The sequence below is a fragment of the Engraulis encrasicolus genome, chromosome 22 (genome assembly GCF_034702125.1).
Source record: "Engraulis encrasicolus isolate BLACKSEA-1 chromosome 22, IST_EnEncr_1.0, whole genome shotgun sequence".
In the NCBI taxonomy this organism is placed as follows: Eukaryota; Metazoa; Chordata; class Actinopteri; order Clupeiformes; family Engraulidae; genus Engraulis; species Engraulis encrasicolus.
In genome coordinates, this window is record NC_085878.1 from 51452183 (window position 1) to 51476614 (window position 24432).

Genomic DNA, 24432 nt, shown 5'->3' on the forward strand with positions numbered 1-24432 from the left:
AGGCATTTTAAGTGTCTATGGCTTCATACACATAGCAGAATAGTACGTTGTGGGAAACAAAATCTCCCTGTAAAAAATCATAGGGACATATTATGTACTTTTTTTAGATAAACGTTTGATCTAATACCCCTGTTGAACTCTCAAAAACCACATTAAAGTCTGAGCTCTCTTGAGGAGACGGGTGAAATGGACCATTTTAGCCATCTAGCTCCATTGTGCCCTATTCATTTTGCACTCCTTCGATTACCCACAGTGGAATTCTGGAACTGCAGCCGAAGCGCCGGTAAAATGGGGCTTAAGGGAGAAGATAAAATAGCTCTTTAAGACATTATATTATCCTCAAAATGATGCATGGTCCCTTCTGTTGTCCAGTAGCTGTATCTCGGCTACTCTTCTATAGGCAACTGTTAGCTAGTCATCTCCTGCTCTGTCTGCCTACCTGGTTGCTGCTGATGGACGCATGCCAAGATAGAAAAAATGTCGGGTGCACGACCTCGCGCCCCACCAAGAATTTTGAGCTTGCGACGGGCAGCGCAGCGTCATTTTGTGTCACGTGACGGCACACGCTATTAACCCACGTGAACTATGAACGGGCTAACGCCATGTCTGAATCCGGCTTAAAAGGGCTGTGATGCCACATTTTGTAAGAATGGTTCTCAAGCCCACAGACAGCAGAAGCGGTTGAGAAAGAGGCCTATTCTTTAGTCATCTGACTTATTCAGGTAATTAACTTGAAAACATTACATGGTGTGCCTTTAATCATTGTCAGCTTTAAATTCTCTTTAGTGGAACCTCATTGCTAACATACGACAAAAAGTGAACAAAACTATTCCGGTCTAAAGCCAAATAAAAAAAATCACTTGCATCAGGTTGCCAGACTTTAAAACTAGATTTGACTTATCATTTACATATCCCAATAGCACAAACCCCCACCTGGGGTACATACAAAATAACAAGAACAATTTACTGCACCCAATAAAGCTACAAAAACTACGCTGTATCCTCCTTTTCGGTGTGGCCACCAGATCTCATCCTCATCACAAGCAATGCTTCCCAGTATTTAATAATAATATAATCATTATAATATGTAAATATATGAAAATATATGACTTAGGGAAAACTTTCTTCAAGAAAATTGTTGAAAATTGTGTTTTTGAAATTTCAGTGCAAATCAGAAATTTGTGCAATTAATTGAACAGAATGTTTTCAGAGAGTTGGCCTGTTGTGTTGGCTGTGTCTCAAGTTGTGCAAAGATTTGTGTGTAAACCATTGAGAAAAAAACTGTAATACATCGTTGTTTTATACATAGGAAAAAATAAAGTTTTATTACTTTCTTGTAATCACAAAATTAATACCTTTGGCAATATACTGCATCTTGTCATTTCATAGTCATTAAGGTTGCGGCAGCTAACCACCTCAAACTGTTTGTCCCAGAGATTTGAGCAGAGGCAGCCCGAGGTTGGGGGAGGGAAGACGCCTTCCACTCCCGCTGGGAGAGAGCGTCACTGCTGCTCTGATCAGAGTCTGTGGAAGAGATAGAGTCTGTGTGTGTGTGTGTGTGTGTGTGTGTGTGTGTGTGTGTGTGTGTGTGTGTGTGTGTGTGTGTGTGTGTGTGTGTGTGTGTGTGTGTGTGTCAGAAACAAGACTCCTGTGATTCTGTGTCTTGTTGAATTGACAGCTTCTGTTCAGTGTGTTTCCCGTTGGTGAGAGCTGCGTACCTGCATTCAAAAAGGGAAAAAAACATTGTTAATGTCAACCTCTTAAAGGAGCAGCCCACCCTTTTTTGATTTCCACATATTACTAATGGCATGAATGTGTGTGTATAGGCCTAATTTTGTGATCGCCCGAGTTTATGTGTTAGTTTCTTTGTTTTTTCGCAGCTGCTTGTTCGTTCGTTCCCTATTTATCGGCCTGCCACAAGGTGCGCAAGGTGAGTTGAGCACTGAGCACCGGCGACTATGCCACACGGGTAAGCCTGCACCTTCGTGGCCTGCCACAGGATGCATGAGGAGAATTGAGAAATTCTCAACAATAGGGAATAGGGAGAAGGGTCTGTCTCCTTTGCCGACAGTGCCAACACCAACCGCTAACAACTACAGCCCATATGAGGAACATATTGGCATACATGGCTTGCTATCAACAAGCAGCCTCGGTTACACGCTCGCAGTCACCGTCGCAGATCGTTTAAGTTCATAATGCAGTCAAATTCATAGCCAAACTATCAGCACCACCACACAATTTCATTTCATAAAGAACGAACGGTGGAGAGATCCATAACAGCGATTTTTGATAAGGAATAGTATATGGAGCAGGGGACCAACCAGTGGCCCACATGAACAGGTTCTCATAGGTTACATGGCTCGCACACACACACGCACACACACACACACACACACACACACACACACACACACACACACACACACACACACACACACACACACACACACACACACACACACACTACTCTTGTTTAGTAAGCATAAGGCATGGGTCATTAGAAAGCAGCATTGTGATGTGGCTGAGGAAGGTATTTGGGGACCTCTTTAGTGCGGTCATTGCTAGTGGAGCTAGCCTTTATTTTGTATCCTTGCATGTAACTTGTGACACTCAATAGTCGGGGAGACGTGAGAAAGAAAAATGAGCAAACTCAGAAAGCCATGAATGTTCTGGGATTTAAAAACTTTGTGTGCTAAAGTTCACCAATGAAGCATGATCCTAAATCGATGCCACATTGTGGCGGCCTTCCTATCCAACAGTTGTTTGTGATGGTGCAGAACTCTGCAAACAAAGCCATTACAGCTCCACTGACAACCACACGGTGAGAAGGAAATGTAGCGGTGTGTGTGTGTGTCTGTGTCTGATCCTGTGTCTGTGTGAGGGTGTGCATGCATGCATGTGTGTGTGTGCGCTGGATGCCTGAGGGTGTGGGGGTGGGGACTACCTATGTTCCCACAGTCCTATCTGTTAGCCTACCGCCAAATCTAGTGCTGGTAGAGGGATTTCCCATTCTGTCGATACGAACTTCTGTTATGAAACAAAAGAATGACAAGCTGTGCCCCAACACCCTAACCTATCGGTAACTACTTGTTTTGAGATAAATGTTGGCAATTAGAAAAAAATCGTGTGTCTACAAGACAGTGGGAACATAGAGCTGTGGGAATATAGGGCTAACACCCCATTCTGTGCGTATAGTATATACTTCTGAAGAGGACCTAAGCAACGGCCAATGTAAACATCACCCACTATGACGGAAATAGTATCAGTTCAGTCCCTCGTGATCTGTGATCCCGTTTTATACCTTTCATTTGGGAAAAGACCATGGTGCCTTCACCTGTATATTTTAATGGAAAATTCAAACTGCAGACTGAGGTAAAGATTTGTGGCAAGTATTGCAACTATGCTGCTCATTGAAACTGTGCTGCCTATTGCCAAATATGATCTTTTCATGAATATTTACAAAGTAATACACTGATATTTACTAGTACGGCCAAAGTACAGTCATTTTTGCAGCTAAAAAGGTATATTTCTGGAAAATCAAAATGGCGGACCATGGATAAGATCCCCTTTTTCATGTATGAAAGGTGCAATTTTCCCAGTCATAATGAATAGGCCCCTACTTAGAATTTGATGGTGGTGGTAAGTATTCATGAAAAAGATAACATTAGTGAATGGGTAACGTGAATTCTGGAAATAAACAACTAAAAATCTTACACAGTGCACCTTTTAAAACTAATTTCTGTTACCTTGAAAACTGAGACAGAGTCAGAGCCTCCACAAAAAAAGAACCTTCTTCCATCTTGACTAAGCAAGGTGGTGGTGGCTAGAGTGGTTACTGTTTGGAAACGGCAATGTTGCAGGTTCGAGCCTGCCTACCTGACCCCAATCAAGTATTGAACAAGTTACTGAACCCCAAATATCCCTTGGTCAGCAGGTTGTCATCTGTTGTATGTGATGTGTATGAATGAGTGAATGTGAGGTGTAGAACAGCTCTATTATGCAGTCCAGGAGTTCCCTTAGCGATGTAGTCTTGCAAATGTAGTAAAATTGGACCATCCAACTTGATTTAGCGCTCAGTCCATAAGTCAGCCTCTATGATGGCATGGATGCAGTAGTGCATTGGTTAAAGGGTAACTTCTGTTCAAAAAGTAACACACCAAGTTAAAGTGAGTTTGTCTAATTTTAAACACATCAGACCTTTCCTACCCATGGAGGGTGCAATGATTTGTATTGACTTTGATAGCTACCAGTTGTTTCTAGATGTCTGTCTCATTTTTTGAATGGTTTTGAATGGACTAGCTCCTCCACCATTACGAGAGTTCATAAAGAAAAAAACTTCACGAGTGATCACAAGAGCCCAGGCAAAAGGGGACTGTGAAGTTAAATGGTGTAGAACTAAATTCAGCCAAATGGCGTTGTCCAGTAGAGGAGCAAAGTGCTCACATCAGACATGTGTGTCAACTTTAACACCTTCAAAGTGACCCTTAAACAGTGGCTGAAAACAAATCAGACATGCACCCATTAATCATTAGAATTAACATTGTTTTACTTTTACATTTACTTTTATTTTTATTTTATTTTTACTTTTACTTTTTACTTGTATTTTTCCATGTAGGCTACCTTATGTTTGTGTTGTGTGTAAATGTCCTATGTCATCCTTTTGGCTAGTTTGTTTTCTTGTCTTGTTAGGCTATTTGTTTTGGTATGAGTAGGCTACCTAGGACAACAGATGAAATTTAGCATCTATGCTAATTCTGGCATGTTTATATTGAAGCTCTCAAGCTGATGTATTGATTTATATGCATTGTCCTATCCAAATAAAAAAGTGAATGAATGAATGAATGAATGAATGAATGAATGAATGAATGAATGAATGAATGAATGAATTTCCACATGCAGTTGTAATGCTCACACTACCCCGGACTTGTCAGTACCTGAGAATTTTTTTTCCAGCCTTTTCCGAGATCCTGGTCATTGTAATGGGGGCAGAGTTTGTATACATTTAAAAAAATATCTTGATTCATTCCCAATAACATCCAAAAGGTTATGCAACATTGGCAGATAGCAAACAGCCAATGTGGGAACCTTGTGGGATATTATTTGGAGTTAGCCTAGAAATCAAGACACCCCTAGAGGCCGCAAGTCTGCCCACATTACAATGACCAGGATCTCAGAAAGGGCTAAGCCAAAAAATGCAGCATCACCGGATACTAAAGAAGTCAAAGGTGGCGTGAGCAATACAACAGCATATTGAAATTGGCAGAAGTGGTACTGTGCCATTTTTTGGAAATAAGCTTATTGTACGCATCTCCTTGAGTTAAATGATGGAGTCTTACCTTTCCCCCGTACATTCAATCGTTCTCCGAGTATGGCGGTGAAAATTTTACCTCCATGCTAGCAATTAACGTTGAATCCTATGAGACCAGCTGGCGGCTAGCTGGTCTCATAGGATTCAATGCTAATTGCTAGCTTAGAGGTACAATTTGCACTGCCATACTCAGAGAACAGCTTGAGTCATTTAACTCAAGGGGAGGTATGAGCTTATTTCCAAAAATGACACAGTATCACTTTAAGCTCTTCTCACTCATCTGTAGAGTTGAAGATGGTGCTGAATGATATGTGTGGTTCTTAAACAGCATGAGAAGACAGTCAGGCATTATGAAGGGAGGCCTCATTGCACATAATAAGGCCAATTTGCATGTTCTACTATGTTCTAACAGTTTAGCTCCATCATAAGGACAACCAGGTGATAAAATGGCCGGCTTGTGGTCAGGACCTGTTCCATTGTATGCACAATAGAAAGGAAAGCAGTGCGAAATATGAAGAACCTACCATTTGAGCTGTTGAAATCATGTTTAAGACAGGAATTATGTAAAAATGATCTCATCATTAATGTAATGAACTGTTAAGTGTTGTCCTTTGTTTTGTTTTTAGTCTTCTTCAACATTTGCTTCCTTTTATTGCCCCCGTCCCAACTCTTTTGAGACTTGTTATTTTTCCATATTCATGAAAATCCCCAAAAAACAAGTCAGTTTTGACAGCTGATATGTTTTCTTGTACTGTTTTCCATATAATGTAAGATGTTTTGAAAATGACAGATGAAGATGAATTTGGTTATTTTACACAATTTATTTTTCACAAGTGTTCCAACTTCTATGGAGTTGGGGTTTGTATCAATCTGGCTCCTGTCCTTAACCCCCCACCGCTCTCAATAAATTGACGTAGCCCCACAATTAATGCTTTACCTCATGTGACACGCTCTAATAGTAATTGAAAAGTTAACTACAAGCACTACACTACTATGACATAACACAGGGCCTTTAGTTATACACTCTGATTTGCCAACGTTTTGCTGTGAGTGCATATCAGCTGAAGTTGTATTACTACACCAAGTGGAGCTGGAGCCAAGGTTGCCAGATGTGACAGATGATTCCCAGCCCAATCCTCAAAACGCTGTGTATCAGGCACTAAATACCATCCTGTTTTTTACTAAATTATACTGCTTTCTGTAGATGATCATATATCTAGGCCTATAGAAAACAATCTGTACACTTTATTACCCACAGATGGAGTTAAATTGGCCAATCTGGCAACCCTGGTTGGGGCGATTATAGTCACCCAACAACCTGGGTCCTCCTCATGTTCAGTTGAAAGAGGAGAGTGTCTGACAGCAATGGACTTATGGTAACAGGGGCGGAGTGGGAGGACTTCTCCCACCGGGACAATTTTCCCCGCGGCCCTTTTTCCATGCTACTGTTCCATGAAAATGTGCACTCCACTGTCATTTTGACAGTTTGTAGGCCTATTGAAATATCATTTAAGGAAGACAGGATGAGCACGGGCACAAAGTTTTGAGTGTGGGGATTTTTAGAGGAGTAGCCTAGGCTATAGCTTACAAAAAGTCTGTCTACATTGTGTAATAAACCCACCATGCAGCAAATAAGCCAAACCTAGGCTACTTCAAAGCACAACCATAAGTCAACAAAATTAATAGCCAAACGGTGTAGGCCTACCGTAAAAAGTTGTCTTCGTCGCAGCAAATGTATTTGTTTCTTGCAATTACTCCACTTTAATCCAAAGTTTACACACCCAGCACTGCTCACATCAGAATCTTGTGTGGTAATTATTTTTGTTCCATTTCTTCAGACATTACATAGGCTACATCCTAAATGTGCCACGTAAAAAATATATGTATGATAATAATATTATTTCGACTATAAGAGATATACCGGTAGTTCTAACAAATCAATGCCATCAAAACAATTATGTGGTGTTCCTTCCTATAGCTGCAGTTCACCTCCTTACCACTTGGTGGAGTCTGTTCATAACCCAAGTCATTAACCACAGAACAAGTGAATCTGGACTGGCAGACTATAAACTGTAACAGTCATGTGGAAATCGGAAAATAAATCATAATATTTCCATCCTTTGGTAACCAATCTAAATATCACAGGTTCTTGAAATACTGAAAACTGTAATACTAAGATCTAGTAAACTTCCGCGATCTACGGTGTATGAAAATTATCAGCAGAGCAGGGGTGTGGCCAATTTACTGTTTGACACCGTCATTGAGGTATTGGCGTCTGTTACACGGTATATATACTTGCGAGTCAACCATTTAATAGGAATAAGTGGAAAGCAATAAGTCAGGCCATATTGAACTAGTTAACGCATCTTTAGGGCCGATAGAGAACATAAACGGCTGCGATATTACATTTCACGGCTGCGGCCCACCGGGTCAAGTCCCCGATGGCCACTCCGCGCCTGCTGATTTTAGAAAGTGTTACCATGTGTGCATATCTAGAAAAACAGGCCTACTGCCATTATCTCAGGTGCTAGACAACTATGAAAAGAAAAAAAACACACTCCAAAGAGCTCCCTCACTGTTACGCAACGTTTCAACCAAACAAAAGGTCTTTGCCAGATGTCAAAAGCACCATACCAACATGTCTAGAAGAGAAAGCTCTTCATCTTTTTCCCATATACTTATCCCTATCTACTTTTAGAATAATACATGTAAATACATAAATCATGCATTTTGGTTGTTTGTATACATATTCTTGTACAGATACAGTATATGAAGCTTATGTGAGTTTTTTGTGCTTTCTTTGACTGAACGTGTAGCTGCTTCAGCTGACAAAGTGCAGGCCTCCCTCGAATGGAAGGAATTAATCTTAAGTGCTTGACGGGGCTGTCAGCAGAATCTGTGAGGCAGGATTATAGCCAACCGCCACCACACTTCCCCCATCACACACACCTACACACACACACACACACACACACACACACACACACACACACACACACACACACACACACACACACACACACACACACTTCCCTTTCATATATTATACAAATGTGCATATTTATGTGACGCCCTGACAGCATTAAACAAACAGCCCTGAATTACATGTTGCTCGGACAACACTCTGTCTGTGTGTGTGTGTGTGCGTGTGCGTGTGTGCGTGTGTGTGTGCGCGTGTGTGTGTGTGCGTGTGTGTGTGCGCGTGTGTGTGTGCGTGTGTGTGCGCGCGCGCGTGTGTGCGCGCGTGTGTGTGCGCGCGCGCGTGTGTGTGTGCGCGTGCGTGTGTGTGCGCGCGTGTGTGTGCGCGCGCGTGTGTGCGCGTGTGTGTGTGTGTGTGTTACGTGTGCATGCATGCGTGCACACTTGCAAAGGAAGACCTGTCTTCTTTCCAAAAATGTTTGAAAATCCACTGAGCTATTAAATAAGCTTACTTGCACCAAAAGTATTGCTCTATGGACGACAGTTAGATGCAATGTTTTCTTTTACACGAAAACATGGAGGACATTTGTTGGATATACTGAAGAGCACACATGTAGACTGCATAGACATACAGGTATACGGTAGCCTAACTTAACATTGGACATAAGCAACAAAAGCAAGTGCATTTTCAGTTTGCAGTTCTGCAGTTTACTCACAGAATCTAGAATCTTTATTTTAAGGCCTTCATTGCAAAATGGGATAATTGGAAATAACTGTTTAGATGCACTTTCATTTAGGCTACAGTATGTAATATTTTGATAACATACAGTGTCTTTTGTTGACACAACAGGATTTCCCACAAACCTGTGACTGAAACTTCGCACTTCGTCTGTGTATGGCTGATTTAAGATATTAAGAAAGTGTTCTTAATCAGAGGTGTGACCAAGTCACTAATGTGCAAGTCACAAGTAAGTCTCGAGTCTTTCCACTCAAGTCCGAGTCAAGTCACAAGTCAAGACACATCTGACCAAGTCAAGTCCAAGTCCAAGTCGTACCCCAGCCAAGTCAAGTCCAAGTCCAAGTCTCATTTTTTTTCAAGTCCTTAACAAGTCACAAAGGGATTTTCTATTTGCAATCACAATTTCGATCATACATTCATTAGTATAATAGTGAGACCTGAGTTAAATGATGACAATTACTAAAACAGTTGCTGAGAAATCAGTCTAAACCAAACTACTGCTTGTGCTGTGTATGTAAAATGACATTTAATTTCATATTTTTTTTCACATAAAAATACATTTCATGTGAATTTGTACTTAAACAAAGGAGCAACCATATGCCAAATATTTACTGTCCAGTGGGCAAATAGTCCTGTTTGCAAGAATGTGTGCGTATGTGTGTGTGTCCGTTCCATCATCTGATGGCATAAACCTATTCCACTACTCCACCCTGGTCTTTGTGGTGGGCCGGTCATATCTAGTCAAGGTTGTAAGTTATACAGACTCCAGCATCATAACGCTAAGTACAGGACTATGGTTAACTTTTTCACTAGGAGCACAGGCAGGGCCGCTGACAGCTTTGGCTGGAAGGTTTTGCCAAGACATTAGGGGGGCATATTACACTTCCGACCTGAAAACGCGGATTCACACTTTCAGCGTACTATGTTTGAATTTACCCACAAAGGCCAAGGGTGAAAGTAGTAGCCTATTCATGTCTTACAGGTGCTCCCCCCCCCTCTCTTTACTGTAGTGTAACACTCGACTAATGTAAACATTTTGGTTATTTTCCCTAAGGTACCATATTAAGCTCACCATTCTCATCAAGATATGACATAAAGCAGGGGTAATCAATTTCTTTTTTTTTAAATTGAGCCCAGTGTGTGTGTGCGTGTGTGTGCGTGCGTGCGTGTGTGTGTGTGTGTGCGTATGGGGGGTGGGGCTACACATGTGAGACAGGATGATGAGTTAACAGCAAAGCTCAGCAGGCAGCCCTGTCTCAGCTGGTCCATGATGTTCACTTCATCCCATTATCTGTGAACCAAAAACTGAGCATTGACAGTGTCATAACTGTGAACCCACCAATGAACACATGCATGGTGCAGCACTAGGCTATTCTGGTGTAGGCTACGTGCCAACAGCATTTAGCCTATTAGACACTTGTCCATATGGGCTAAGAAATGAGGACAAAGTAGGCCTAGTTAGTTGGATTAAATTCCTGGTAAAGTAATGATGAATTTCCTGAATTTCCCCCTGGGCACCAATAAAGTTACTCTACTACTCTACTCTACTCTACTCTATAGTTGAAGCTGATATCGGCATTGTCGCTTTCCCCCATCACCAACCATTTTTACTGCGTCACAGTCCAAGTTAACTAGAACTTTGTTTGCACAGTCATTAATCCACGTCTTGTTAATTATATTAGGCTACTAGACTATTCGCCAGCACGCTGTCAAATAAACATGGCGTTAGCGTTGCAGAATGTCAGTTATGGCAACGAGGCAACCTTGTTCTGCGCTTCTACAGTGTAGGAAGAAGGAAGGTGTGTAATGCCCTATCCAACATTTCGCTCTCATTTTTCCCGAACGAATATGCGCCTCGCGCCATGCTCTTGTCTCCGTGTTCTCCCCAATCGCCCTCTCCTCCCCCACAAAGGCACTTGTATGCTGTTCATGCCTCTTCAAAAAGATTAAGTTCACTGTCCTGGTCATAGATTGTAGCCAAACAAAGTTCTGCTTCTATGTTTCCTAATTTTTGTTAATTTGGAAAACAGGGTTACATCCCAGTTCTCCAGTGCTGGCGTCGTGTAGCTCTAACGTGTCATTTCCAAGCAGCGGTAATTGCGATTCCACACACTCCCCCAAAATACCAAACAAAGTATGTAGTTCGAACTGTGAGAAACATAAGATAAAGCGGTGTCGACACCACGACAAGGTTCGCGCGCCCAAGGATTGGTCTGGGAGCAGCACGCGAGAGAGAACATGCTTTTTATCCACGAGAGCCGACCCATGCCCATGTCTTGCGCTGCTCAGCAGTAGCTTGCAACCTCTACCTCGCATTACATTTAAATTTCACGTTAGGCTGCATTAAAGATTGCGTTTGAACTGATGTGGCTGACATGATAGTGTGTCAAGGCTGAGTTTTAAAACTTTCAAGGAACATGTATGGCATTATCTTACCATTTGACACATGGGACACTGCTACTCTGGTTTCAGCTGGCTGAGGCGGTATTCCAGGAATCAAAGATAGCCCTGATGTCCTTAGAAATGTTTCGATTCAAGTCATCGAACAACAAGCAGTGAGGTTCGGGGCGCATAGCTTGTTTATAGCCCTCAAGCGCAAGCTTCGCAGGAAGCATTGTTGCTTGCGCTTAGTTTCTTCAAAATTTTTCCAATGGCCATGAAGTATTCCTCATCTCGCGCCTTGACCAATTATTTGACAATTTTGGTCGTTTGTCTTGTCTCTTTGCAAGACTGTCATGAATAGGCTATAGGCTAAATTATTTCCCTTTCCATTCCCCCAGCATCTAAAGTAGGCAACCGGTGGAGCTCTTTTGATGGATGCAAGACCAAGTGTTCTCTGCTCGTCTATTTTCGATTGCATGCTGGAAGACTAAGACATGTATAAACGTGTCTTTTTGTATTGATTCTAATACTCAACCGATGGTGGCTGGTCAATGCAAATAATGTTACCGAGAGGTTACTCTTTCTAGACTGAGAAGCGCGAGCTTAACATGCATTTTCAGCGCGTGGAGTTGTGGTCGTGAAATAGCCCTGGGATATCAAGCCATAGCCTACGGACACATCCTGGGTTGGGGGAAACTTAAAAGCAGGCCATATTCGTAACGTTTACCTCGCCACATATCCATCATAACGTGGTTTTGTCCGCGATGGTGGAAATTATTCGCAAGGCTGCACTTCACTTTGAACTCGCGACTGACTCGCAAGCATAGTGTGTGGGAGCGGAACATAGCCTACTGTAACAGCCTTCGGGGGCTGAAGGCAAGCGCATTCATAAAGGACAGGGAAAGCAAAACGGATAGGCGTACTCTTTTATAAAACAACAATATATTAAGTCCTGTGGTTCGGTTATGTCAGCAGTGTGTGTTTTTTTTAATTTTTATTTCAACTGCTTAAATAGCCCATGTTCAACAATCAATGTCCATCACCATTTAGCTAAATATTTAGACAGCTTGGTTCTCACTGAATTTCTGTCGTAAGCGAGGGGCGAGAGAGCGAGAGCTTCACGTGTGTAGCCTACAGACGCGTGTTGCACATCACGCCCCACCACACACACTTCCTACAACACTGATAGAAAATAGCCTATTTGTTGATCACACTGCAAACTTCCATAGTCTACCCTATTAAGAATGCAAAAGGAGTTGGGGCAGAGAGGGAGATGAATTAACTTCCGCGATGGTTTAAAATGTAGGCTGTGTTTGTTCTGGAGACTCGCAAATGGTGTTTCACTGTTGCCGCTGGTCGCCGCGTCCAGGCCAGCCGCGTCCAGGCCAGCCGCGTCCGGCCGCATCTTGCCGCCAATGGCATAGCACCGCTTAGGACAATGACGTGATTCAAACAAAGAATGTGGGCGGGCTGTTGCATTCTGAAAACAAGGGTTGGACTTGGACTTTTTTTTAGACCCAACATGGCAAGTCACGCCAAGTCATTGAAAGTTACAACTGCCAAGTCCAAGTCGAGTCCCGAGTCAAAGGCGTGCAAGTCGAGTCGAGTCGGAAGTCCTTTCTGATCTTGAAATTTCAAGTCGCAAGTCTTCACACCGCTGACTCGAGTCAGACTCGAGTCCAAGTCACTGGACTCGAGTCCACATGTCTGTTCTTAATATCTTAAGTCAGCCATACACAGACGAAGTGCGAAGTTTCAGTCACGGGTATTCAGCTCCTTGAAGAGCAGTGTTGACAGATTGGGCTGCTTGGGATGGCCGTATGTGGGTAAAATGTAATTAAAAGGGCATTGGGTGTGTTTTTCTGCTGATTTATGGTCATAGAAATCAATAGAATTGAATTTCAATTGTGTGGGATTTAGTGCTTTCAGGCAGGATTGGAGCATTTTTTGGGCTGGAAATCACCAGTCTCATCTCGGACCCTGTTGAATAGAGGATGGCCCTGTCTGTGTGAATGGTATGGGGTAACTGACCAACTTAGCATACATAGGCTACATAACTGTACATTTCAATTTTTACAGCACCTCCCAATGGACCACACAGCTGGGGCAACAGTATATGGGAAGTATTGTTCCTTATACACACTTTCATAAAAACGTTCTGGTTCAAATTCCTCATGGGATTTCTGACAAGTCTATGCACATAGGTACAACACACGGCACACACGGCACACACGGCACACACACACACACACACACACACACACACACACACACACACACACACACACACACACACACACACACACACACACACACACACACACACACAGCCAGAAGACGCTCAATGAGAAAGCAAATTATAAATGTCTCAACTTGCAAGTTGGTAAACATTCTTAAACGTACACTGTGTAAGATTGTGGCAAGTATTGCAACTATGCTTCTCATTGAAATTGTGCTGCCTACTGCCAAATTTGATCTTTTCATGACTATTTACGAAGTAATAAACTAAAACACGTCATATTTCATGTCAAACTGCATAACATTAAAATGGCAAAAATTGAGAAACCACCTCGAAATGAGCAGTTTTTCTGGTCCTACTACTTTTACTTAGGACCAAAAAAACTGCTAATTTCGAGGTGGTCTCAATTTTTGCCGCGGCTGTAGGTTCTCCACCCCTGTACTGTACACTACCCAAAGGCAAAATGTAACTACATACATATTTTGTCAAAATTCAGTTCAGACTGAAAATTGTCTTCATAACACCTTCTTAATCTTGTGACAAAGCCTTATGGTCAAAATGTGCCCCATTTTAGACATATTACTAGGCCTATGTAAAATGTGCAATAACGGCGATATCCAACCTAATACCAATACATTGAGGGCTTTTTTCTCAGTTTCAGTGATGGGGTTAGTTACTGCACAACAATCTCACTGTCACCTACAGGGATCAAGTGGTCAGTCAGAAGCACTTACCACCCTCTTTAATGCATTATCAATGTCAAATCATTGTTTTTGTTTTTTAATAGGCTATATCAAATTATCAGAGTAGATCCAAGGAGAAGACATGAGAAGAGAGGGAAAGCATACATTAAAAAGGAGTGGAGAAGAAAGGAAAGGAGTTAGGACAGGAGAAAGAGAGGAAATCAAATGCATGAGACATAAGGTTAAATAATTGGCATGACTTTCGCTGTGCGATGATGGAAGGTGATGGGAAACCATAGCAACCATATGGAGGGTGGGGTTAGAGGGGCCGGGAAGTTGAGCTGGTCTTTGACTACATACGGCAGTACCATTCAAAGAGCTATGACAATCATGATGCTTACAGCTCTGGAAATGGCACTGCCATCTGCATCACTGCATCTATGGTCACCTCCGCACTCACTCTCATGGCAGACTAGACAGACAGACAGAAAGAGGGATGCCGGGCAGTTGCCCGCCCAATTGGGCTGTTCAGGCTGATCATATGCTGAAAAAAACTGTAGGGCCGGTTTCTCTGTTGATGTATGACCCATCAACAGTAATTGTAATTGTAATCTATTGGACTGGAAATCAACAGTCATATCTGGCTACCCTGCACAAAAACCAGGAAGAAAAATGACAAATGTATGAAAAAAGTGTCAATGCAAGAGGAACATGTAAGCTCATGTAGGCTATTAGGGCTTTTCCTCTGCTTACAGTATGTCACAGAAGTGAGTACAACCCTCACATTTTTGCAGCTTTGTTAGTATATCTTTTCATAGGACAACATTAAAGAAATTTCATTTCGACACAATGATTAGTGACCTGTGACATAAGCGCACATTCACTCACAAAAAAATCTAAATACAGCCATTAACGTTTTACAATATGTAACAAAAGTGAGAACACCCCAGGTTAAAATCCTGTAGAGTGTCTGAGAAGGGGCCGTGTTGGCCCGAAACGTCTCAAAATGAAAAGGGATTAAAAGGGAGGTCATCGGTGTGCCTTTCAACCTTTCTTTACATTGAACTTTTAAATTTTGAGTCTGCACCTGGCCAAAATAGATGGGTGTGAGACAGTGTCAGAACAATTGCACACAGGGCCCCAGGGCAAAACACTTAAAGGGGCCCCTATACGGCCTGCCATGGTCACAGTAGGGCCCCCACCACCAATGCAAGAGATGCCCTGGGCCCTGGGGCAAACGCCCTACTCGCCCTCTCTAGTGTGAGATATGAATGAAATCCTATGGAGAGTAGCCTATCACCATGATCTGCTTCAGTAGTCACAGTACATGTTGACATGCATGTTTCTTTAGGTGTAAATCAGATTTCCAATGTTGATGGCATTCATGTATTCCCAAACCATGTCAGTCCCACTACCATGCTTGACTAGCCAGATGATTCACTTTTTTTGTAAAGCTCACTTATTTACCACCACACATGCTTGACACCACCTATTTTTTGTTATCTTGCTCAAGAGAGACTGGAACCATGTCTTGTGGTCTGACGAGACCAAGATAAACAAATTAGCTTTAGATGGTGCCAAGCATGTGTGGTGGTAAGCAAGTGAGTATAGAAAAGGTCTTCAGAATCTCTTCTACTAGTTGTGCCTAGGGTCAGGTCTAAACAGGGTGAAATGGCTTTTAATAATTATGCTGCAAAATGCTGGAACCAACTCCCTGTCCAAATTAGAACTGCCCCAACAGTACCCTATTTTAAAAGGAAGTTGTCATCTGCTTTTGGTGATAGTTAATTACACACTATCTACACAATATGGGTTTTTTCTTCTCTTCCTCTACTCTTAAGCACATTGAATGACATTTCTGTATGATAATTTGCTATATAAATATTTTTGATTGATTGATTGGTTGAATGTTGTCCTATACAGACATCTGCAAATGAGAAGGGGTGTACTCACCTCTGTGACATACTGAACATATGAATGAATGAGTGAACATTGTGAGTCCCATTTTAAAGACACACGGTAAAGCAAATATAATATTGGAAATATTGGAAAATCTTACAAAACTTATCTGTCATCCTGCCTTATTTCTTGCTTTTATCTTGTTTTTTTTTTTAAATATGATATTTTCAACTGACATGCCTCGTGCTTTTTTGAAGTTTGTTTGTAAAGTACATTGAATTACATTGCATTTGTGTATGAAATGTGCTATACAAATACAATTGCCTTGTCGTCCCATTGGCCATACCAAGCCCTGAATAACATTGGTGTCACGTTAGCCAGGCGGTGCAACAATATACTTTAATAATTCTAAAGTTGTGAGACACCAAAACACAGTTGAAATGAGACATGAAAGACATAAAAAGATTAATTAACAGAATGATAAGAGGTACTGATGAGATGGGGAGAACAATGGAATTATTTGAGGGGAGAAATGACAGAAGAGAAATAGAAGAACTCACTTCAGGGCCTCTTGTCGACTGCCTCAGACAGCAACCGGTCGAGTGTTGCAGAACCAGAGCAGAAATTTGGAAACAGAGGAACAACCGCTGGAAAGGAGTGGAGGAGAGAGGAGAGGAAAAAAGGGAAAAAGAGAGGGATAAGTGATGTGTTGGACAGAAAAAAGGGATTAAGAGATGGAAATAGGGAGGTAGAAAGTTAAGGAGTTTAGGAAAATCAGGATAAAAGGTGCAAAGCCAATTTAAAGGTCCAGTGTGATTAGTAGTTTATTTCCATTCACAAATGTTATCGTTTTTATGAATAACTCCACCATAAATAAGCTAATATTTACTTGTCTGACGAGAGAAAGTTTTGTGATAAATTATTCTGGAAATAAAAATTGCACACTTAACTTTTAACATGGTCTTGATAAAAGAAAGATCATTGTAGAAGTCAGTTACACGGATTAAGGGAGTGGAAAGAAGCAAGCAAGCATACTGATTAGCCAGGAAGATGTTGGGTGGGGTTCATCACATGCACTCATTAAGTTATCACATTCACCTGAAAAAGCAGACTGCATTTTTACCCATCATTATCATTTAATGTAGAGCCCTCAACCCCTCAATATTTGCGTGTGTTGCTCTCCAGCTGTGCATGCGTCTCCAAACGTTTGTGTTTGTGTTGGAAACTGGTATTAGCAAGTATAAACCAGGAGCGGGCATTGTTGATAACCATTGATAGTTCAATGTTGATAGAAGTGGTCATTTATAGCGTTAATTTGTTCGATATGTATACATTTCAGATCTCTGCCATGAAAGCTATTTTCGAAATTAAGCAGCATAGTTGCAATCGGGGAAGCCAACAGGGGGGGACAAATGGGTCAATTGTCCCGGGCCCAGGGAGACAGGGGGCCCAGAATTGTGTCCTCAATACATTGTTAGTACTAGATTTGGGGCCCGGCACTTTGTCCTGGGTCCAGCCAAAGCTGTCAGCGGCCGTGGTTGCAATACCTACTCTGGCCACCATCCTACACAGTGCAGCTTTATGAGTGTATGAGTACCGTACACGTAAAACTAGTTGTGAATACCTGTGTTAGGGCTGCACGATTATGGAAAAAATCATTATCACGATTATTTTGGTCAAAATCGTAATCACGATTATTAATCATGATTATTGATTTTTTGCAGATTTTTTTGAAAATTATAACACGATGAAACATAACCAAGAATGAACTATATACGGGGTGAGCAAAATAAAATGAATTGTAATAATTATGTAAAGGCAATAGCATGAAACTTAGGTGGACAGATTTCTGGCCAGAAACACCCGCCTGTCAGTATGTTCTGGCTTCAAGGACGCTCTCAAAAGTAGGTGCCACGATTAAATCACGATTCAAATTTCAACTTCGATTTCACTAATTTATCACAATTTTCGATTATTTTCGATTAATTGTGCAGCCCTAACCTGTGTCAATCAATATGCTATTAAAGCTTTGTGAATGCATGATAATCTGCACATACTACAATCATACCATAAACCTCAATCTACACCTCTTCATCATCACCATCATCATAATCATACCGCAGACTTGGAACAGTGCAAAATGCAGTGGTGTTGGATTCTGACTGCATGTGTTTTTTTCTGTCTCCGTTTTCAAGCCTCTCAGAGGTCAAGCAGGACAATGCTTAGTGACACTAAGACAATTGATTCTAGTGGCCAGAGAAGAATGTGAGCATGAAACACACACTGAGCCATTAATCTCCATTTACCGATACAGCACCGCCGCCTGAGATATTCAAACAGACCCATAGATTTGGACCTCATGGATACGTGTGTCCATAAAGGTTTCCTGTTCAGCATCAATGTCACTGGTCCTTGTGGCACCATGCTAATTGTGATGTCATGGTTCTTTCTCTCTCTCTCTCTCTCTCTCTCTCTCTCTCTCTCTCTCTCTCTCTCTCTCTCTCTCTCTCTCTCACAGACACACAGAAACACACACATACAAACACACATGTGCGCGCACACACACACACACACACACACACACACACACACACACACACACACACACACACACACACACACACACACACACACACAGCATGTGGCATCATTTCCAGGCAGTGGTGAAAACAAACATCCTGGACAGACAGACAGAGAAAAGGAAGCTATTATGTGCTTGGCATACACACAAATACAAACACGCACGCACGCACGCACGCACGCACGCACGCACGCACGCACGCACGCACGCACGCACGCACGCACACACACACACACACACACACACACACACACACACACACACACACACACACACACAACACAACACAACACACACACACACACACACACACACACACACACACACACACACACACACACACACACACACACACACACAGCAATGCCAAATTGTTCAAAGCCCATTAAAATCCTCTGAAATGAAAATCAGGAGGAGACCCACTCATATCATCAAACTGGAAAGACAATGCTTACTGTACCCTGTTGGGAAGCAGCCTTCAACACAAAATAAAAGTGCCTCACAAGAGAAATCCAAAACAGAACTTTTGTCCCAAGGGCTATCCGTTCAGCTGTTCATCGACACACAGTAGGGCGCACACAACTTGCACATCATCATAGGAGACTGGACTGCATGAGTCACCCCAACCCTACCATCAATCTGGCCACAGACACCTTCATTGCCTTCGGGATCAAAAAGGGAACTCTACTTTACACTACTACAACATAAAATAACAGTTTCTCTCAGGAGGAGTCCTAAAATTCACAAAAGAAACTGACTGTGATTGTTGTGCTCTTACTGTACATGATGGGTTCTGCCCTTCTGAATAGTATTGTGCTCACCGATTGTGGCATGCCTGTTATTCAAGGTAAATCAGTGTTATCATAAAGCAATATCTACATTGATGCCATGCAATGATTTTACATATGATTTCATGTTATTTTGTGATATATTTCATGTTATTTACATGTAATCAATTATGATAACATACATGGCCTAATAACTTGCAAGTTGTAGCGACCGGTACATCACCAGTGGCAGCAGTTGCTAAAGGAAAGAAAGACTCTTATTTCTTTTTTTTAGATTTAAAGATGATTCCTGTTGTATCTAACTTTTGTTTCCCCTTTGCCGTCTGATCTTGCAAGATCTTGAAGACAGGTGAACTTTCAGTACTTTTTTTCCTACATACCCAAAGAAGGTCAGATGAGCATACAAAGTTCATAAAAGAATTAAATAATGATACATTTTAAAAAGTGAACTGACACATGAAATACAGTATGGGACCATGGAAATGTAAATTACACAGAATAAATCACATCCCAAATATAACAGTGCATGCAAACTCGTGTGCACACATACAGTACGCAGGCATGTATACACATACTCTTTCCTTCTCTATCCTCCTATCCTAAACAAATGAGCACCACACACCGTAACAGCCAATTGGCATCTAGTCCGCAGCCGACATCACTGGAATCTGCTCTCTTTTTCTGTCGCATCCGTCTGTTCAAGGGTGATGGTTTTAATGTGTTTATGCAGTCATGGCTCAAATCCATCACGTCACAACAGCCAGACTCTGCGAATGACTCTTCCCATGAGCCAATTCTCGCAAACAAATGGAAACCAATGAGCGATCTGAAATTATTGCAGCACTTCTGTCTATGGTTCCATAAAGACAACTTAAAATCTCAAATGGTACATCCATGTCCAGTCCTCCTGTGCATTCGAGATATAGTTTCAAACCCCGAACCTGACAGTACAGTCTGTTAGGTCTATGGGAGGCAGATGTACTTCACCTGGTTATTGCGACTTCAACTCTCTTCAAGCATTTGGTCTGGCCAATTCATGTTGTCAACCCACTTCTCTGAGGGAGGTGCAAGGGGCGTGCCTAACTCATGCTCATGAAGGAGAAAGGGAGTCACACACAGGAGCTGCAATTCAGGAAAACTGTGCTGAAAGAGCCGTAAATAAAGATAAAAGCCAAAGACAAAGTGGGATACATACGTTTTCAGGACTCTAGCCCAAGGCACAGACAGCAGCTTTACCCTTCGCTACCTCGTGGTCATTGGGTTCTTTCCAATATCCAAACTTCCGTCCTCCCCAAATGCTTGTGACCTCGTGATGACGTCACAAGACTTCAATATTCTCAGAATCGCTATTAAATTGTCTTTTCTCACTTAAAATCAGGATTTTTAATGGGGGTAAGTCCCCCAAAAAGTTGTTGTGGCTAGGTTGACAATGGGGAAACGTTATTATTTTCTCCAAGGAGGCGGGCATCGAATGAAGTGCGAGGCCACAAACACAGGTCAAGGATGGGAGTCAGAAAAAGAAACCAGAAAATGGCTCTGGATGTTACTGGTTGAGGCTATACAATTAATCAGACCACCCTTCCCTTTAATGTAACATTGTGTCATTGCATTAAGCACTGGCTGCCATCACACCTGCACTTCATGGTCTTTTTAAATGAGCTTTACTGGACAGGAGTCCGCAAACTGTAGCTCTGCTTTGAAGGTTTATTCAGGTCATACAACGTTGCGACCCAACTGAATTCCATGGGTGCATCAGAATGCTCAGCACAGCACCCGCTCTTCTTCTGAGAAGTAGACAGTTTCTAAGGGTTGGGGCAGCAGCACAGAGAGTTCTGTCACCAAAGGTCCATAGTGCATACCCTTGAGCAGGGTAATAGCGCAGTTTTGCTCAAAGTATTGCATTGCACACTACATAATGTGTGACGTATGAGAGTTCAGGTGGAGTCATTGTTGGTGCACGTCTTGCTGTCACATCTTTGACCAAGACAGCACGTCTTTGTGATGTATCAAGAGCCACATTATCCAGGGTAATGTCAGCATACCACCAAGAAGGATGAATCACATCCAACAGGATTAGCTGTCTGAAAGGGATGCTAACCCTATATAAAAATGAATAAATGAATAAAAGCACAGCTGCCCAAATCACGGGAGAATCAGGAGTCAAACCGGCAACCTCTGGAATGCAAGTCTGATGCCCTAACCGCTCACCCATGACTGCCCTTCATGTGAAGCTCAATAACATTAAAATTATATCGGGGGCCGGATGAAACGGCCTCAAGGGCCGCAAGCGGCCCTCGAGACATAGGTTCCCCACCCCTGGTCTAAACCCAGTAGATAAATAAAAGTTTTGTGTCATTCAAAATAATGTATGCTGATTTTTTCCAAGCACAAGCATAAGGTTGCATCCTTTGTGCACAGAGCCATTGAGCGCTTAAAATCAATAGTCGCTTAGGCATTTGGTTACTCACTACATGCATTTGTCCAAATGAAGGACAGCCCCACAAGTCTACGTATGTTCCCACACTGTTGATGACAAATCTAAAGCTGCAAAACATTTCCTTACTGAAAATTTAGGGTTAGGGTTGGCATTCATCAAATCAAATCCTGGTTCACCTACATTTTTTTGAAATTGAATTCTAACAAAACTGAAGTCGTACTAGTAGACACCAAATCACCTTAAGGCATTTTGCCATACGTAGTACTCCCCTCACAGTGAGGGCCTCCGGACACCAGTTCTGACAAAGTGCCTAGCACTTTGTGTGCCTAGCGCCTTGTCTCTGTGTGTGTGTGTGTGTGTGTGTGCGTGTGTGTGTGTGTGTGTGTGTGTGTGTGCGTGTGTGTGCTTGAACATACTTCAGCATGTGCATGGAGCCGTTGATCTGTGTAGTGGCGGCATAGGACGTTGTGCGTGGTGGGCCACCACCCCCACCGAGGATGAGCGAAGGCCGCCTCCGCTGCCGCCGCTTCATATACCGCTTATAGTGACCGCAGCAGAGGATGGTGAGGAAGGCGCGCCGGAAGGACTTGTTGAGGAAGGCGTAGAGGATGGGATTCAGCATGGAGTTGATGTAGCCCAGCCAAAGGCACGCCGCCCACAGCTTCTCGGGGACCGTGTAGTCGATAAAAGGGTCTACCACGTTGGTGACAAAAAATGGTGCCCAGCACAGGCAGAAACAGCCCATAATAATGCACAGAGTCTTGGCCGCCTTGGTTTCCGTGCGCATGCGGTTGTTGTTACGCTGGTGGTCGGCACTGCTGCTTTAAGAAACAGAGGGAAGAGGAGAAATGGAGCACTATAAAGGAATTTACAGTATCAGACATTTTTTTTTTACTTTTTACACCAAATGTAGACAGTTAGCTAGGACTTTAAGACCTAGAAAAATAATGTATATTTTGGAAAAAATAAAATATCTTCTTTATTTTCTCAAAGATAATCTTGAATCTTTTCTCTTAGATAATCATGAATCAGAACTCTGCATCCGATTAAAAGGAAAACATTAAAGGAATACAAAGACTGACATGCCGTGTGGCACATGGCCAGAGGAGGAGGAGGACAGTGGTGCCACGGCTCCCCCGGCCCTCTGGAGGGCGCCGATCTGCCGCGCATGCTCCCGCGCCGTCACATAGATGCGCTGGTAGGCCAACACCATCAGGCCCAGCGGAATATAGAAGGCCACCACAGAGCAGGTGATGGCGTAGGGCTTGTTCACCATGAAGACACATGCTGTGCTGTTGTTGGACACGATCCTTCGCTGTTCGATCTGCTCTCAGTATGGAAACAAACAAACAAGGACACACTTAATTCTACTGTCCCTGTTACACTGACTAACCCCTTAAGACATGTTCCCTGTTATAAATAAGCTGTTACCAGAATGACAATGACCAAACTATAATGTATTACTAAAGGCCAAGTGCACAACATGTGTCATAGTGGTGTAGTACTATGGCGGTTAAGTTTTTCTTCAGTGTCTATTACAGCGTTCAAGTGGTGCAATGGCTACTTTAATGTAATGTAATCAAAGCAACAACAGTATGTAATATTATGCACTTTCATACCACCAAACCCACTTAAAAGGCCATCACAACACCCTGATCTAAATCCTATTGAGCTTTTATGTGTGACAGAAACAACATTTGGGAGTAGAGTAGGCTTACTTAGTCAGGTGGCATGAGACAAAAATCTGGTCAGTTATTTTTTTTAAAGCTTATAGAAGGATATCTTTTGACCCAATTCATACAGTTTAAAGGCATTTATGAATGAATAAAACTTAATTGTCATTGTACAGGTACAACGAAATTGGTTAAGTGCAGATGCTCACGGTGCTTAAAAATCAACAAAGAAACCTATATATATTCTGTGTAAAAATAATTAAGATTTTAAAAAGTCAGCTGTGCAAAATTAAGTGTGCAGATTGCTTTGGGATAAAAACTGTATTTTAGCCTGTTGGTTTTGTACCCAGAGCCCTATAATGCCTGCCAGATGGCAGCAGCTCAAACAGTTTATGTCCAGTATGGTAGGGGTCTCTGATGATTTGCTTAGCTTTCTTCAGACAGCGACAGGAGAACAACTCCTCTAAAGAGGGCACTGGACAGCTGGTGATCTTCTGAGCTGTGCTGACCACTCTCTGAAGAGCTCTTTTGTCCGCTGCTGTGCAGCCAGGCCCGTTTCTAGGATTTTGGGGGCCCTAGGCAAAGGAGTTGTCGGGGCCCTAAGTTTTTTTTTGTAGGGGGGGGGGGCACCTAACAGGGTAGCCACGGCGCCAGAACTTCTGTTTCGGGTTTCGGAGGGGCCAGACAATTTTTGGATGGCACTTCAGTCATTGTCACATAGCCTACCATTACAACACAATGTCACAGAAACCATAGAAATCTAATGGAACAAACAAGAAGTCAC

General features: G+C 42.4%; 1 protein-coding gene across 2 annotated transcripts in view; it reads right to left on the minus strand.

Moving 5' to 3' along the window:
* Positions 1-362: 362 nt before the first annotated feature.
* Positions 363-24432, minus strand: part of htr4 (5-hydroxytryptamine receptor 4) — a 97987-nt gene continuing 73917 nt past the window's right edge. For both annotated transcript variants that reach the window (XM_063188680.1, XM_063188682.1), the window contains exons 6-8: positions 23058-23299; positions 22392-22793; positions 363-1718 (exon numbers count right to left, since the gene is read on the minus strand). In XM_063188680.1, the coding sequence (XP_063044750.1) occupies positions 1634-1718; positions 22392-22793; positions 23058-23299 (729 nt within the window). In that variant the 3' untranslated portion in view covers positions 363-1633. The remainder of the gene's footprint in view (positions 1719-22391; positions 22794-23057; positions 23300-24432) is intronic.